General features: G+C 33.8%; 1 protein-coding gene across 1 annotated transcript in view; it reads right to left on the bottom strand.

Moving 5' to 3' along the window:
- Positions 1-18,789, bottom strand: part of sip1 (septin interacting protein 1) — a 125,846-nt gene that overhangs the window by 90,155 nt on the left and 16,902 nt on the right. The window contains exons 4-6 of the mRNA XM_090380029.1: positions 14,760-14,902; positions 5,409-5,466; positions 4,790-4,999 (exon numbers count right to left, since the gene is read on the bottom strand). Coding sequence (XP_090236155.1) covers positions 4,790-4,999; positions 5,409-5,466; positions 14,760-14,902 — 411 coding nt within the window. The remainder of the gene's footprint in view (positions 1-4,789; positions 5,000-5,408; positions 5,467-14,759; positions 14,903-18,789) is intronic.

Here is an 18,789-nt window from a genome sequence, read left to right as displayed (position 1 = left end):
TATGATAATCTACATCAATAAAATCCAAAGTCTGAATTGGGTCCCATGACTTGTGAACTGCTTGTCTAATTTGAAAAGACTGCAAAAACCAACTACAGTGAACATTGTTATAATAAAAATTTGCTACTGTACAGTATAATTATACAAAACATATCTCCTTTAAATTTCTACTAAATTCCTCCAAAATTATGAAGAATTATAGAGAATTTACTACTTCTAAACTCATGATACAAAGTGCACAATTTCCCAAAGCAGGTGCCATACATCTGAAACTCACTTAATTTGAGAGAGAGAATGACAATGAACGTGCTTCAGAGAAAAATATACTTTTACACTGGAGGATATAAAAATTTAACTACTCTTATTAAGGAATTCCCAATGTGCAGTTTTTCTCAATTTCCTGCATAACAAATATCACTGAGTTTCATTTTGCTGATACAACAGTTATGCAGCAAAATGAATATGAGCTGTACATTAAAACAAATGCTATGCTGTTTATTATGTATAAATGGAGGGAGGGAGAGAGAGAATTACATATATAAGAAAGCTGATCACAGAGTGTTTATGTAAGCTGGTGACCAAGTCTGAGGTTACTCTAGAACAGCTGCAAATGAAGAGAGATGGAAAACCCACTCAGCTGGAAAAATATGCTTGATTACACAACTGTGAGATTTTAAATTGGTTTGTGTGGAATTAAATTATTTTTTGGGCACATCAATGAAGTCCCCTATTTATGAAGGAGATTAATCACAGAAGCTGCTTCAGAAGTTTTTTCCTCTCATTTTCAATACTACTTTGCCAAGTCAAATTAAAAGAGGAAAGATAGAAAAAATTTATCACATACTTCCACGTTTAAATCCTGAAAATCAGGGTATGATTTTTTGTTATGTTTTATTTACAATAGTGTATAGGTGCTTGTAATTTTTTCCTTTCAAGTAGCTTCTTCATATATATAAGAAGAGGTTAACCTCTTCTTATGTATATATATATAGCAGCTTATTTATGTGCCCAAAAAAACTCAGATTATTCATAATCATGATTTTAAAAGAGTCATTTTGTTTGTGGGTTATTTCCATTAACAGATAACTACTACTGATTAATAAAATGTTACACTATGATTATTACCTTTTGTTATAATTCAGACTGTGTTCTGTGATAATTGAAGTGTAACAATATAATAATCAGTAGTTATCTCTTAATGAAAGCAGATTTAATTCCATAAAAACCAAGGTAAAATATAACTAGATCGTATGTATAGCTTAGCTTAATTTTCAGCATTCACCTCATAGTAATCCACTTAGCTGGTGGAGAGTTTTACCACATACATAGTGGTTATAGGATTCTAATAACTTACAGGGATTATGGGTTTAAAACTAAGTTATGGGCTATAAAAAAATTTTTAAGAAAGGAAAGTGGACCTTCCATTCTATGGTTGCCTAATTAAATTAAATTAAATGAAGAAAAAATAGAAGCTAATAGTCGCGCTTGTGTTATATACGGGTTGGGTTTCCGAAATGCATTTCAGTGCACGTGGAAACTTAATACATGCTAAATTCCAAATGGGGGAGAAACTGGCAGGAATCTTTTTTTTTTTCAACGTGTTAAACAAAAAGATTCCCGCCAATTTCTCCCCCATTTGGAATTTAGCACGTATTAAGTTTCCACGTGCACTGAAATGCATTTCGGAAACCCAACCCGTATATAACACAAGCGCGACTATTAGCTTCTATTTTTTCTTCATTTAATTTAATTTAATTAGGCAACCATAGAATGGAAGGTCCACTTTCCTTTCTTAAAAATTTTTTTATAGCCCATAACTTAGTTTTAAACCCATAATCCCAGTAAGTTATTAGAATCCTATAACCACTATGTATGTGGTAAAACTCTCCACCAGCTAAGCGGATTACTCCACCAGCTAAGCGGATTAGAGGTGAGGGCTGAAAATTAAGCTAAGCTATACATACGATCTAGTTATTACATTACAGCACATAAGGACTCGTTAAAAAATCAAAAGGTAAAATATAATCAAATGTACATTTTTCTAGCTGTACCCACACAGCAGGCATTTTCTCTCTTCACTCAGAGCTGTTCTAAAGTAATGTCAAACTTGGTCAGTCACTGGTTCACACAAATGCTCTATGACTGGCTTACATAACTATAATTTGCAAGAGCATTAATTACACACTAAGATAACAGATAACTAAAAGAGAACAATTACATATTTTTTTTCATGGAATCCAAGTATTAAACAGAATATAATATCCTAAAACACAGATACTATCTCTAGTAGGTATGTACAATTAGACATAAAAAACTTTTCAATCTTTTATTATGTGAAAGAAATTGACTGAATTTCTCCACGGTACAACTGTTATCATATTGACTAAATTAACGTGTTTATCAATTATGATTTTGTGTGCTAAATGTTTGCAAACATTTAGCACAACAAACTAAAAGATTCTTAACATTTTAAATGAAAGAATAAGAATATTTTACTGAATTTCTAAATATTAATCAATAGAAATTGATTAATATTGACATGTACTTTTCTTGTTTGAATACTTTGAACCTGTTTAAACTGAAATGTATATTTTGATCCTTGAACTTTAAATTAATGAGAATATACTGTATATGTTGAGTAAAATCACTAATTTGCTAATTATCATTCCCAAAAATTTTCTAAGCGTTACTAAAAAATTTATAATTATCATCCACAAGGGATGATAATTAGCAACAAAAGATGAGCCTTGTTAACAGCTAGAATTGCCTTTTTGATAGCAGAAAGAACTCTGTCCACTGATTGGGGGATGAAAAAATTTTTGAAAAATACTCTGGATTAGCATTTTCAATTCTATACTTCCTCCAACACACCTATAAACTTTTAGGAACTGAAAAAATTTAAATAAATCAGCTTTTGGCTATAAGAAACCAGAACACATGAAAATTTTTGTAAAAAGCATGTTTTAGTGAAAATTGATGTACACTTTAGTGCAAGTTGAGCCTAACTATAGGGTTGCATTAATTTGTTGGTTGCATTATAATATTATTATAGCTAATGTAAATGCTAACAGTTGACAAACTACTCCAGTTTAATACAGACATGTTTGAAATGTGAGAGTCTTAAGGCAAATGTTTTCGAATTTAATTTTAAATAAACACAATGTTATGAGTTTTACAGTGGATTATGCATTTTCTCTCGCTGTCTCCCCCCCCACCACCACAGGTAAGATTTGTTATGCTATCACATTTTGCATAAAAATTGAGGGTTATTAAATAGCATTACTATTTTATAATCAGTGAACTGTTATCATTAATGGTAATAATTCTTCTCATAAGAAAAATTGACCATATTTATAATAAATTCCTGACTATTATTAAGGTATAGTACTGGATAAGATTTGTTTGCAAAAGAAAACCATAATATTAAGAATTTGTTTTAGTTTAATATAAAGGGGAGCATGAGTGCATTACATCTTAAAAATACTTCCACAGTAAGCATTTAAATGACTTGAAGCAAAAGGAATATTTTCAATAGAGTACGAGAACAAACTTAGAGCATTAAGACATTATTTCTTATAGATTTTAAGTAATTAATGCTTGTTATATTAGACAACAGGGAACATAACACATGCCATTATGAAATGCAAAAAGTCATATTTTAAAATATTTCTTAAGTGTACTTTAATTTTTGTGTTAAGGGGAATAAATAAAAAAAAAAAGATGGAAAAAAAAGTCCTGTGCAATATATAGCAATAAACATGTAAAATGGCAGAAATGAATAATGTTATTTACAAAAAAATTTAAATTAAATGATAAATCTTAATGAAAAGAAATCATGTAACATACAGAACCCGTTAAAATAAACTTTTAGGTTTCCAGTTTTCTAATTGTATACTTAAAATTAGAAAACTGGAAACAACTTGAGTTATGACAGAAAAGATGAAGAGGTAAAAAAAAAAAAAAAAAAAAACTGGAGGAAAATGTGGTCTTGGTCACTTCAAGTTTCCGTTAAGAAAAGAGTGATATTTCACTGGGCGTGAAAACCACATCTCAATCCCACTGAGGTTCATACCCAGGTGGTTCTGTAAATAAGCTTAACCTCATACCTTTCTTGGCAGGCACGCATGCAGAATTATTTGTTCATTTGCATTACAAAAAAAAAAAAATGCCATACTAGCGTTTTCTTTGTTGCTTCCAGCTACACTGTTCTCGGCCAGTATGCATGTCTCAAATCTATCCAGCCATGGAATACTGTTCACGCATTTGGTGGTGGCAACTCCAAAAACCTTCAACTCCATCCAAAGGAGAGCTGTAAGTTTCAATAAGGAGACTGCTGATTAAATTATTCCCTCTCTCTCTCAAACTCACTCGAATTCTTATCACAGCCACTGTTTCTACATGCTTCCTGCAAATATTACTGTGGGATTGTTTTTCTGAATTAGCACTTACAAACAATTCTAACAGTGTCTTTTAAATCAGTTAAAACAAATGAAAGAACTATTAACAATCCAACTCTCAACTTGCAAAACTAACTTTTCTTCCTGTTACTGTCATTCTATGGAACAACCTTTCCCTAACTAAATTTCTTGAAAATTACAACTTAAAGAAATTCAAAATCAACATAAAGTTCCAACCCTTTTATGTTTTGAATTACTACTGAATAAATAACTAAGTTGTGTGATTTAAAATGCCATTTGTATTAATTTTATAATTTTTTAACAATAAAAAAGATATAAAAATTCACTACAACTGAAAATTAAGTACAAAATTTTCCCAAAAATATACATGCCCCTGGAAGTTTCTTCCACTGACGAGGTGCATCTTTCTTTCCTTTAACTTCTTCGTCTTCCGTATCTGCTGACACTGAGATATGAGATTTCTTTACAGCTTCTGGCCCATACAAACCAAGGGCTCCTTTACCCTGTCTCTTCTTTGCTTCTATAGGAGCAGTTATGCCTTGCAAATCTTTACCTAGACCTCTTCCAGGCTGGTAACCCATCTGAAATTTATATCACAAATTAAAAGTTCATTATAAACTAGTTTAATATTGATTGGTACAAAAGGTGACACAATAAATGGAAATATGAATAAGGTAACAATCATTGAATATAAATTGACTATGTTGATAACTTAACAACTCAATTTGATTTAAGCATTCAAATAGTTACAAGCAAAATTATGTATTATTTTATGATATTTTATTATCAATTATTCTATTCTAACAACATAAACCTGAAATTTACCATTTCAATAAAAATTCTCATTATTAAAAATAAGTAAATTAAATATTCTCATATTTCTCTAATCATTCTTATAATATAAAATATGCACCTTGAGTGTGGCATGACACAAATTTTTGTAACCTTTAAAAATATTATAATATTATTAAATTATAATTTAGTATTTACCTGAAGCAGAAGTTTCTGTCCAATTCCTTTTGTATGTTTTTCCCAGCTTCCAAAATCCCTAAATAATAATAAAATATGGTATGAAAAATCAATTACTGTATTTTTTTTAATACTGATTTGTTTGAATTTGTTTGAATAACAAACAAATTCTATGAAAAAGTCCAGAGTAACTAAAGAATAAACTCATACAACCAAGTTATATTATATATTGTCAAGAATTTTAACAAATTCATGGTTTTTTCACTTTTAGTTTCATAGATGAAAACAGTCAATGCATCAATCCACAGATGTATAAATTACATGCTTATGTGATGAATAGAAACCTAAAACAGAATTCACAACTATGTTATAACATTAAACATCAGTTCAGTCATGGTGAATTCTAATAAGAAATATACAATGCACAGTCAGAATACGACAAACACTGATAATTATGAAAAAAGTTTTATTTTGACATACATCAAAAGGTTGATATAAAAGTCCTTATATATTCTAATTATTTTAACTAGCAAATCTCCTATTACTTCACCAAACCAACCTCATTCTATGCCTCCCTAAGTTTTTCTGAAAAATGAGATTTAAAAATTCCTCAACAATCTTGATAACAAAAGACTCCATGTTCTGATGGCATTTCTCCACTTATTCTTAAAATCTATACTCCAGACATAACTCCTGTTTTGTGTCATATTCCACTGGTGAATTCTTCCTGTGTGAAAGTCTGTTCATATTCAATTGATTCCTAAAAAAGGCAATAAAACTTTAAGTTCCAATTATCCTTATACTGCACTTATCTCAATTCTTTTCAAAGCAAAGGAGAACTCCATCAAGCTCCAAACTCTTATACCATCTTGAAACTTTGTCTGGAATCCATATTGGCAATTAATAATTGCCAATATGGATTCTATCAGTGTTGGTTTACTGGTGATATTTTTTGTTTGTTGTAGTGTTTTAGGTGCATCAGTGACTAAGGCCATATTGTGCCATATTGGTGATCTCTTGGCTTATGTTACTCATTTTTGGGAAAATTCTATAAAAAGGATTGGAGAAACTCAAGCAATTGAGATTTAAATTTTAAAGGTTTTTGACTACATTTGGCATAAAAGTCTTTAACCCCTTCCCAGAATATTTTTTTCCTGAAAATGTGCAAAAATAATGGATCGACTTCTTTTATTTTACAGATTAAAAGTATGCACCATGCAAATACTCGTATAGTTTGTGTTTTTTATAAATTTTTTAGTATAAAATACATGGGAGTAATTAACCCATTTGGGCTATCCCAATTTATCTTGTGTATGCCAAAAAGTGTGCAAATTATACAGATTTTTTTAATAAATTAGCACTGAGCTAAAGAAAGGAACAGAAAAACACTCTTCACTACTCATTATATTCCTACTACTTCACTACTCATTATTTAAAAAAAAATCAAGTGGAATGCACAAGCGGTAACCTCCCACCACAAGCAATAATCGTGAACTAACTACATTCTGACACATGACTGCCGCAAGTGGATAGGCGAGGTAAGCATCACTTATGGGCTGCAGTTCAAGAGGGTGCCAAAATATTTTTCGATATTGTTTTCTAATTGGTTAACGCTTATCAGTATTCAGCATTTAGGATGGCAAATTTTATTTTGCTTACTGGTGGCACATAGGAACGCACGCTACTGCTCTGACATTGCTGTATAATAAGTAAATATAAGTAAAATGAAAGCCAGTTTTCTGCTGCCAGGCATAAGAAAATCCTGAGAAATCTCGGGATTTATCTGGCTAATGCAAAATTAGCCAGATAAATGCCTGAGAAAATACGTTTCAATCTTAAATTTGGGGGTATTATTGTTTGCTTCGGGTATAATTGTATCCGAGATATTTCGTGTAATTCCAAATAACTTTTAAAACTAAAAACGAGATATCTCAGGATGATCCATGAAGGGGTTAAACAAGCTCTATCTTTCCTCCATTTTTTGCATTTAGCCAGTTTTCTCTCTGACCACTCACTGAATGTGATTATAGATGGCTCTCTGCAGTTCTGTTCTTTCACCCACTTTTGCTGATGACAACCCACTACATTCCTCCATCCAGTTCAATGAATCCTTTTTAGTGCAACAAATGACAACTTCCAAAATGTATACTAGTTTCATAAATGCTGATCTTTGGGTATGTTTCTAGTGAGGAGAAGAAAACACAGTTAATTAAAATTTTAAAACCCAGTCCTGTTGTTGTTTTTGGTTTTTAGGAGCATGAGCAACTAAGGCCAATTGCTCCGGGGATATGCAGTGGTCATTCCCTGACCTTTCTGCATCCTCCGTATTTGGTGGTCACGGGCTCGAACCCCGGTCTAATCGAGAAGCATGTACTACGCACTGTTGCTCCTGCCCACCTGGCTATGGAGACGCCAAACCCAGTCCTATCTTATTTCTGAAAGCAAAATAATAATAATAATGAAAAAAGTCTGCTGCTCTTACAACTTCCTAAATGTCCAACAACAGTTTCATAAATGCTGATCTTCAGGTAATTCTCCAGCAGGGAGAAAAAACAGTTAATTAAATCCTTTTAAATGCCATCCATGTCTTATTTCTGAGAGAGAGAGAGAGAGAGATAAAAAAAAAAAAAAAAAGATCTGCTGCTCCTGTGCCCTCCTAAACAATACTAGGGAAAATGCTCTTATTCTTTTTCCGAATATGCTAACTTTCAGAAAGCAGATAATATCTTTGTTCTGGTACTCTAAACAGCATTCTCAGATTTTTCTTTTGAAGAGCCAGCATGAAAGATAGGAAAGGCAATAGTATCTCACACCTTCAGACCTGCAACAACCGAGAGAGAATTCATAATGATAAACATTGGAACTAGAATTAATGTTAATGAAAGAAATAAAGACTGATGGCAGGCTGGATAAATGCAAGTTGAATTGTTTTCCTTTTTGGCATAAGTTAATAAAATCAAAAATTACTAATCTAATACCAATTAAATCTGCAGTTATATGATTGTTTGTTTGTTATTTGGTTTTTAGGAGCATTAGCAACTAAGGCCATATTGCTCCGGGAATATGCGGTGGTCATTCCCTTGGCCTTTCTGCATCCTCCGCATTTGGTGGTGACGGGCTCGAACCTCGGTCTAATCAAGAAACATGTGCTACGCACTACTGCTCCTTCCCACCTGTCTACAGAGGCGCCTTGCAGTTATATGAGACTCCATGTTTATTTGAGAAAATATTTTGCCACTAAAGAACATATCAAATTTTTCTGAAAAAATAATGTTGTTAACCCAGTAGTTGTGGTACCCAAAATGTACCAAAAATGGTGGCAGGTCACCCGACAGGTGCCCAACTTTCTTTTTAATTTAAGGAAAAAAAATATATATATATTTTTAAATTTAACTTAAACAATGACAACGTTTCTTAATGGACTGCAGTACTTATTATACTTTAAGTTTTAATTTTAAAAAAAACTTACACTTTTATGCCTTTTATTTTCAAAAAAAAAAAAAAAAAAGATACTTCTATATGATATTCAAATTAGAGAAATCAGTTTAATTAATAATACCACCTTTACAGACTCATTCCACTTCCACCACACAGCCATTCACTTTCTCCTACATGTCTTTTCCATAGTTATTTCCTTGGTCACTGTTCTTCTGAAGTGGCATCTATAATTCCATCTTTCTCACAAACTACTTGGAATGTTGAATTGAATTGAATTGATTTGATTTTTTATGGCGCATTGGCACACTTGGAATGTACACATCAGCTAGTCAACACTCATTCAATCCAACTCCAAACTCATTAAACTATCTTTTCTTTTTCATTTATCCTTTCTATTTCAGAATATGCTAACTTTCAGAAAGCAGATAATATCTTTGTTCTGGTACTCTAAACAGCATTCTCAGATTTTTCTTCCAAATTAGTAACAATTAATCAATGCACTTCATATGCTGCAATTGCTATGAAAGGCAGTAACGGTATTTTAAAGTTCTTCAATCCCCCCCCACCCATTTCCATGTTATGTTCAATGACATAATGCTGGCTCTTCAAAAGTTTTAAGTTCCATGACCTGGTGCACCATGCCAACTTATATGAATTGAGTACCAGCCACAGCACATCACTCACCCAAAAAAATTCAAAATAATCTAATCTTCTTTCACAAATTCCCTTAAAAAAATGAAATGCCTATATATTTAAATTAATCTAACTTTCTTTTGAAAACAACCACAAATACAATACACAATAAAAAAAAAAAAAAAAAAAAACAGCTGATAACCCGTAACAAATGGTGCACAAAACTCCATCCAAACTATTAAATATGGTAACAAAATAACAAGCACAGAAATTAAGATATTAAGAATTAAACTTTTATTAAAAAATGGAATATGTAAAACCCCTGTCATAATTTATGATATATGATGTCCAGTAAACAAAAATTGCAAAAAACTTTATATTTCTGTTTTTTTATTGCCTTCTTTAATATGTTTTACATACTTAATATGGTAAGTGATATTGCATTAACCCACTTCTAAACTTCTCAATTAATGCTGGATTCTCTATTGTGCCAATGTGACATTATTTTCTGAACAGTGGATAGTAATGTCACATGGAACAAACTTAAAAATGCTTATTTCCTTTATCCAACTTCAAAATAAAGGGAAACACATGTATTTTTAAGTCCCTAAATTCTTGACTTTATATACCGATTAAGAAATATCGTTCAAGGTTTAGGCCTAAATGGTTATCAAATGAACTAATGAGACTCGTGACAGAGAAGAAAAATGCATGGGATGCATATAAATTATCAGGTGACGTAGAAGCCTGTGGCAGATATAAGCTAGTCTGTAATCAGGTCACAAAAGAGGTTAGGCAGGCGAAGGCGGATTACGAGAAATCTTTGGCAAAAGATGCTAAGAAAAACAGCAAGGATTTCTTTACTTATATAAACTCTAAAAGGAAGGGGATGAATATGATTGGTCCACTTGATATCGATGGTTCGACTGTTGATGATTCTGCTCAGATAGCAAACAAACTGAATGAGTATTTTGCATCTACATTCACACGTGAGGAATTATTACAGTTTGAAAATGGAAGAAGGTTATCAAATTGTGCCAGTGTGCTTAATGATTTTGTAATAACTGAGAGCAAAGTGGAGGAGAAATTGTTGAAGTTAAACATAAGAAAGGCACCTGGGGTGGATGGGATCTATCCAGTTATTTTAAAGGAGGCGGCAAAGCAACTAAGCAAACCCTTAGCCATAATTATAAGAGCATCCTTGGACTCAGGGGAGGTTCCCACGGACTGGAGATGTGCAAATGTGTCCCCAATTCACAAAGGTGGATCGAAGGGTGACACGAGTAATTACAGACCAGTTAGTTTAACTTCTGTTCTGGGTAAAATAATGGAGTCACTGGTTAAAGATGCATTGCAGGATCATCTAGACAAGACTGCAGCAATAATTCAAACACAGCATGGGTTTGTTAAGGGAAAGTCTTGTCTGACAAATTTGATTGGCTATTATGATGTGGTCACAAAGGAACTGGATGCAAAAAATAATTTTGATATCATATACTTGGATTTCAGGAAAGCTTTTGACACTGTTGCGCATGGAAGACTACTGTACAAATTGGAGCAGAATGGTATTAAGGGTAAGTTGCTACAATGGATAAAAGGATGGTTAAGTGGGAGAAGACAGAGGGTGGTAATCAATGGGTGCTGCTCTTCGTGGACTAATGTTATTAGTGGAGTCCCACAGGGTTCGGTGTTGGGTCCACTGTTGTTTTGTGTATTTATCAATGATATTGATGAAGGCATATCAGGCTTAATGTCGAAGTTTGCAGATGACACAAAGGTTGGCAGGGTTGTTAATGACAGTAATGGCAGTGTGCTACTGCAACAGGATCTAGATAATTTGGGCAGATGGGCTAAGAAGTGGCAACTGAAGTTCAACCTTGACAAATGCAAAGTACTGCATATGGGTAGAAGTAACCCCAGAGAAACGTACCAACTGTGCGGTACTACACTTAAGGTGGTAGAAAATGAAAAAGACCTGGGAGTAATTGTGCAGTCAGATATGAAGTTTTCTGGGCAGTGCAGACAGGCTGCCAGGGCGGGTCATGGGGTTTTGTCAATGATATATAGGAATTTTGCTAGCAGGGAAAAGGAGGTGATTGTCCCTCTGTATAAGGCAATGGTCAGGCCACACCTTGAGTACTGCGTACAGGTCTGGAGGCCTCATTTTAGGAAGGATGTAGATTTGCTTGAGCGTGTACAGAGAAGAGCAACACGATTGGTGAGGGGAATGAAGGGATTCTCTTAAGAGAGGCTTAAGTTCTGCAAATTGCAGTGGCTGGAGACTAGGCACCTGCGCGGTGATCTGATTGAGGTCTATAAGGCCTTCAATGGGTTGAGCACGCTGAATTCTGATGGGATCCTTCCACTTGTTCAGATTACGAACCTACGGGGACATAAGTTCAAATTAAGAAAGGACAGATGTAGAATAGATGTGCGGAAATTTGCCTTTAGCCAGCGGGTGGTTAATTGCTGGAACAAACTTCCATCTGTCGTTGTGGAAGTTGACAGGTTAAATAAATTTAAGGAGGAACTGGACAGGCATTTGGAGGGAATGGTGTGATTTTTTTTTTTTTTTTTTTTGGCTGATGCTGCATAAGCTCCTACACTTGCTTTCTTGCATCATGTGCCACTACTACTACTACTACTACTACTACTTACATTTCTCACTTGATATTACTGTTTTTCTCTGAGGAAATCAACTTTTTCACATAAAATGTTCATTATTATATGCTAGGCAATATACTTATTTCACAACCACACAAAGTATTGATAATGAACACTAGATACAATAAACAAACAGCAAGTCATTATGTGATGAAAAATATTTTTAATTAAAAATAACTTTCTCCATATGTTAAAAAATGATGTATTTTTCATCCCAGGTAAATGACTGAAAAATCATACAAAAAACTGTGCGCCATCACAAAACATAAGAAACACAGAGCCACCTCACGTTGGTTTTTAAGCCCATGTTGTTAAATTCAGTAGTTAAATTACATTACATAATTGAAAAAAATAACATACTACATATTTGCAAAATAATACCAACTTGACCAAAAATCAGAAGAAAACTAAACTCAATGGAAAACCAAAATGCACCTGATTACTGGAAAAGTTCCAACTTAACTGGAAGAGTTTACAATCATGTAATTCTGTTCTTTGGAATAACCTTCCTTCATATATATTTTCTAAAAAATTTTTAGGAATTTAAACATTTTTTGAAAAATCATGCTACAGTTCTTGTTTGGGCTAATATGGATAGAACTGAAGAAACAAGACTCATAGTGAGAGGTTGTCAAAAAATGTTATATGCTTCAAACATCTGAAAAAGTAAATCTGCTTAATACAGCACTAACAAGGAAATCTTGGATGATGGTATGAGATTTGTCTGAAATAGAACTGCAACAACAGGAATTTTTTAATGGGATGTCTTCATTTCATCTTTCTTCCATTTACCATAGCAGCTACAAATCTACTATGATACTATTGCTGCTTTTGCTTTAATGAAAACAGAAGTTGTGAAGATGTAAAAGGATTACCAACACACAACAGAGTGTAAGTATGGATGAACAGAACAGTTTCAGTTTGATTAAAAAAAAAAAAGCTTCAGTGCAGTTATATTTAAAATGTAACCCGGTTCCTATACTTGGTTCTGGCAAGAGACTAGAAAACTGAACTGCTATTTGAATAAGAGGCAAATTTTCCTCTTTGACTTTTCAAAAAAAAATTCTATACAAATTTTTTTGATAATCATGGTTTAGATAAAGGAAAAGTTCAGGGTGGAATGAGGAATAAAAAATATCAATTCTACAGGAATAATTTCAGTGACACAATGTGAGTGACATTAGGATTAGGATATTTATATGTCCAACCAAGGATTAGAGAACAGAAATCATACAGTTCATTTCAATTGGCACCATTGTAATTCCAAATCATATGAGAATGGCCATAGGAAAGAGACTTCACTGATGAGGAAACCATCATCAAGTTGTGATGTAGGGTGCCTAAAGGACAGCTATTATTAACTGTACAAGTTGAAAGCCTGCTGGTGAGAAAGAGATCAAGGGTCATAGGTATAAGGTTATGATTGGCTGGTATTCTAATTGATAAATGAACAAGATGTGTGAGGTCACTGGTAATATCAAAAGATTCCACATCCTTACTAGTTGAATACATACAACTAGAAAATTAAAAACAGCTGGAGTTATGACAGGAGAATTCAGGAAGAGGCAGGAGGTATTCTATACCAGCATTTCTCAACCTTTTTAATAACATAGCTTTTTACTACAAGAAAATAAAATTCTTTCAGCCTACTTATAAATCGCACGTTCATATACAGATATTCATGTAAAATTTACCTAAATAGTTTACTAATCAAAAACATACAGAGGGCCACACTATAGGAGTAATATAATAAATTGTTTCTAATTGCTGATCTTCCCCTGTTTCAGGTTTAATTTTGACACGATGGAAGGAAAACTAATGCTGGAGGAAAGAATTTCGATTATAATAAATTGTTTTAATTGTTTCTAATTATAGGCACTCCCCGGCTTACGTAATACACGACTTTACGTAAGTTTTTGCCAGCCACTGCAAACTTAAAAAAATTGTGGAAACATATTTTGCATCCCGTAGGAATAATTGGAGATATCATGAAAATATCATAATGTGAACCAAATAACACATTGTTTTTTTTTTTGGTAATTCATTCCAAGACCTCAGAAGTTGAAACTTTTGCTAATAACTAAGCTATTTATCTCTCTAAAAGGTCATTTTTATAATGGAAATTGCATTACACTTTCATCATTATAATATATTCAATTATAAGAATCAATTTTGAAAGTCTTCGTGATATTTTTCTAAAACACATTTCTGGAGGTCCCAACAATAAAAACAATTTGCACTTTCCAGTTTATTGGGCTTTTCTGTTAGCACAATCTATTATAAACAAGAAATGTTTAGAAGTAAGTGGCATTATTTGAAAATCAGCTATAATCAGCTATAACTAATACAAAACATTACTTGTCAAGTAATAACATTTCTCATATAATCCATGACTTTTGGGGCACTCTGTATATTAAAAATACTTTTATCCAATCCATCTTTTTGGAACTATCAGTGAACTGCAGACCAGAGGCACACAGAAACTTAATATAAAAAGTTAATAAATTTTACTATATTACTGAATAAAATGCTAAGTTCTCATAATTATCTGTTATGCCAATCTGCATGTATATACAGGCAAAATATAGAATTTAAATATAAATCATTCTCAATTAGGAGTGGCCTATCTTTACATACGTCCTATCTGCCATTCCACTTCGTAGTCCTGCCATGTTGGCTTTAGTACTTCCACTGAAGCCAGTTTTCTGCTGACTTCTCCCCTTCTGCGAGCTAAATGATGACCGAGAACTGGAACCCTCATCATCATCACTTGAAAATCCCTAAAAAAAAAAAAAATAATAAATAAATAAATAAAAAATTATGTTTATTATTTAAAATCAATCACATTTTTTGTGATTGACTTTAGATAATTTGTTTAGCTAAAATCTTTTTTTCAAAATTTGTTAAAATCAAACTTTTAAGTATTAAGTTAATAAAAATCTTGTGACTAGAAGCTTTAACTTTCTTATCAACAGATAACTTGATAAGTGGAATTATTTAGCTGCCTAAAGATATACCAAAATTATAGATTAAGTAGTGCATTCAATCACAATAATTTCTGAAGAAATATTTTTCTTCAGAAATTATTCTAAAATTTGAACAAAATTAAGGTAACAATCGGAAAACCGAAAAAGAAGCGATTGTAACTGGGATCTGAGTAACTGATTAAAGATTACAAAATAAAGGGTAGGAACAAAGATCCTAGGCAAAGCCAGGAGGAAATTAAAATTTTGAAGATAAAGAAAATCTGGGTGACAGCCAATGGTAATGAATTATGAGTTAAGGGATGTGGAGAGACATAGGAAAAAGGGGAGTGATTGAGAAGGAATTGTAGGAGAGACAGAGAGAAGGGAAGCTTGAATACTAAAGAGTTAACTTATGAATCTGATACTGGCTGCTTGTTACAGGAAATGGAATCTTCTTGTCTAAGGTTGTCCTCTAAGTTTTCCTAAGATTTCTGTCTGGAATAAAAATAGTATGCCATGTTGAAGAGACTCTTTGTTTTTGATTGCTGATTGCCTGAAGCACTTGCTAAAGGTTACTTCTGTAGATAATGGTGTGTGCTGCAGTTTCTGATTTGTTGATTCTTCCAAAGTGAATATCCTATGTTTTTTCATTTTTATTTCTAATCTTCTATAGGATTAATGAATGTATAATGAATTGCAGGAGCATTGCAGAAAGTAGACTGAACCTCTGGAGTTAGATGGCTGTTTTTCTATACTTGGAGAGCCTTTATTTTAAGGATGGGGTGTCTACGTATAAAGTGGTTATGTTACAGGCCTTACCTGCTTTTGCTATGATGATACTGCTGCATAATGAGATGGAGGTTTCAATTTCTCTTTATTCTCATTGAAGTTGTTGATGGTTTTATCAACAATCTGGTCTTTGATGATATCTGGTAGATATTCATTCTTTTTGGTCATTGATTTGATGGGTTCAATTTTCTGCTGGAGGGCTTGTAATGTTAGGGCTCTACTAATGTATGATCTGATGAAAAGGTTTGAAGTTCAGAATGCATCCAAGTCTGTGGGTTTTCTGTAAACTGTCCTGTATAATTCATTTTAAATTCTAGTTAGAAGTATAACTAGAAATGGTAACTGCTTGTTCTCTTCCAGTCCATATTGAAGATGATTCTGTGATGGAAACTGTTGAGATCCCAGTAGAAGTTGGCATGATGGTCTTTGCTATGGTTTCAAATGAGAATACAGTTGACACATCTCATCCAGTCATCCAGATTTTAAGTTTTAAAGGTTGCTGGTTGGGGAATATTTTTTCTGGGTGACTAATGAAGATTTGCTGAATTGCTGTTAGGAGAGAAGACAGAGTTTCCCATGCTGAGACCTCAAATTTAACAGAAGAAGGAGACCTCGAAATTGAAGTATAATTCTACAAGTAGATTAACAAGATTCAGAAAGTCTAAAGTCTTTATGGGTTTGGGGAAACTGAAATGTAACTTCTTGTCCAGGTAATGGGATGCAAGTATGCATTGGCTCATTTGAAGGATACTAGGTGGTCATCTGGTTGAGAGACCAAATCCTGGAGTCTGCAAACAGCTTCTGCAGGTAGTAAACGGAAGACTTCATCATTAGCATTAGTAGAGGCACATGATGCAAGAAAGCAAGCTTACAGCAAAAAAAAAAAAAAAAAACCCTTCCCATTTCACTGATCCATTCATTCCAAATGTTTGTCTAGTTCTGTTTGAATTTATTTAAGCAATCAACTTCCACAACAACAGATAGAAGTTTGTTCCAGCAATCAACTACCGGCTGGCTAAAGGCAAACTTCTGCACATCTATTCTACAACTGTCTTTCCTCAGTTTGAATCTATGCCCCCCCTCAGGTTTGTAATCTGAGCAAGAGGAAGAATCTCATCAACATTGAGCCTACTCAATCCATTCTTGGCCTTATACACCTCAATCAGATCACCTCGCAGGTGCCTAGTCTCTAGAACTTAAGCCTTTCTTCATAAGAGCATCCCTTTGTTCCCTTCACCAGTCTTGTTGCACTTCTCTGTACTCGTTCTAGCAACTCTACATCCTTCCTAAAATAAGGCTTCCAGACCAGTCAGCAGTACTCAAGGTGTGGCCTGACCAGTGCCTTATATAAGGAGATAATCACCTCCTTATCCCTGCTCACAAAATTCCTGTATATCATTGACAAGATCCCATGACCTACTCTGGCAGCCTGTCTGCACTGCTCAGAAAACTTCATATCTGACTGCACAATTACCCCCAGGTCTCTCATTCTCCACTACCCTGAGTGTAACACCGCCCAGTTGGTACATTTCTCTGGAATTACAGCTACCTATATGCAGTACTTTGCATTTGTCAATGTTAAACTTCAGTTGTCACTTCTCAGCCCATCTACTTTTTTTTTTTTTTTTTTTGCTAGTCGTTGGCGCATCGGCTTCTGTGGCCATAATGTACCTCCCAAGGTTTTTGCAGTACTTTGATCCAAGCCCGAGGCGGGATTCGAACCCACAACCTTTGGATTGCCAGACAGGCACTTTACCCACCTGACTAGCCTGGTCAGCTCCCATCTACCCAACTTTTCCAGATCCTGTTGCAGCAGCATACTGTTATTACTGTTATTAACAACCCTGCCAACCTTTGCATCATCAACAAACTTTGACATTAAGCTTGATATATCTTCATCAATATCATTGATAAATATACAAAACAACAATAGGCCCAAAACCGAACCTGAGGGATACCATTAATAACATTAGTACACATAGAGCAGTACCCATTGATTACCACATTCTGTCTTCTCCCACTTAACCATCCTTTTATCCATTGTAGCAACTTGCCCTTAATGCCATACTGCTCCAATTTGTACAGTAGTCTTCCATGTGAAACAATATCAAAAGCTTTCCTGAAATCCAAGTATATGATATCAAAATTATTTTTTGCATCCAGTTCCTTTATGACCACATCATAGTATCCAATCAAATTGGACAGACCAGATTTTCCCTTGACAAACCTGTGCTGTGTCTGAATTATTACTGCTGTTCTTGTCTAGATGATCCTGCAATGCTTGTTTAACCAGTGACTCCATTATTTTCTCTGGAACAGAAGTCAAACTAACAGGTCTGTAATTATTCATATCACCCTTTCATCCCCCTTTGTGAATTAGCGATACATTTCCACATCTCCAGTCCATGGGAACTTTCCACGAGTCCAAGGATGCTCTCATAATTATGGCCAAGGGTTGCTTACTGTCTTTGCCACCTCCTTTTATATAACTGGATAGATCCCATCTACCTCAGGTGCCTTTCTTATGTTTAACTTCAATAATTTCTCCTCCACTTTGCTCTCAGTTATTACAAAATCATTTAACTCCCTGTTAGAGTTTGATAAACATCTGGCCCTCTCCTCCTTGAATAATTCCTCATGTGTGAATTAGATGCAAAATACTCATTTAGTTCGGCAGCTATCAGAGAATGACCTACAGTCAAACCATTGATATCAAGTGGACAAATCTGATTCATCCCCTTCCTTTTAACGTTTATATAAGTAAAGAAGTCTTTGCTGTTTTTCTATGCATCCTTTGCCAAAAGTTTTTCATAATCTGCCTTTGCTTGCCTAACTTCCTTTGTGACTTGATTACAGACTAGCTTGTATCTACCATAGGCTTGTGTCACTGTGTCAATTTATGCGCATCACAT

This window comes from Mastigoproctus giganteus, chromosome 8, assembly GCF_048544385.1.
Source record: "Mastigoproctus giganteus isolate SK-2022 chromosome 8, ASM4854438v1, whole genome shotgun sequence".
Classification (NCBI taxonomy): domain Eukaryota; kingdom Metazoa; phylum Arthropoda; class Arachnida; order Uropygi; family Thelyphonidae; genus Mastigoproctus; species Mastigoproctus giganteus.
This window is presented reverse-complemented; position numbering and strand designations above follow the sequence as displayed.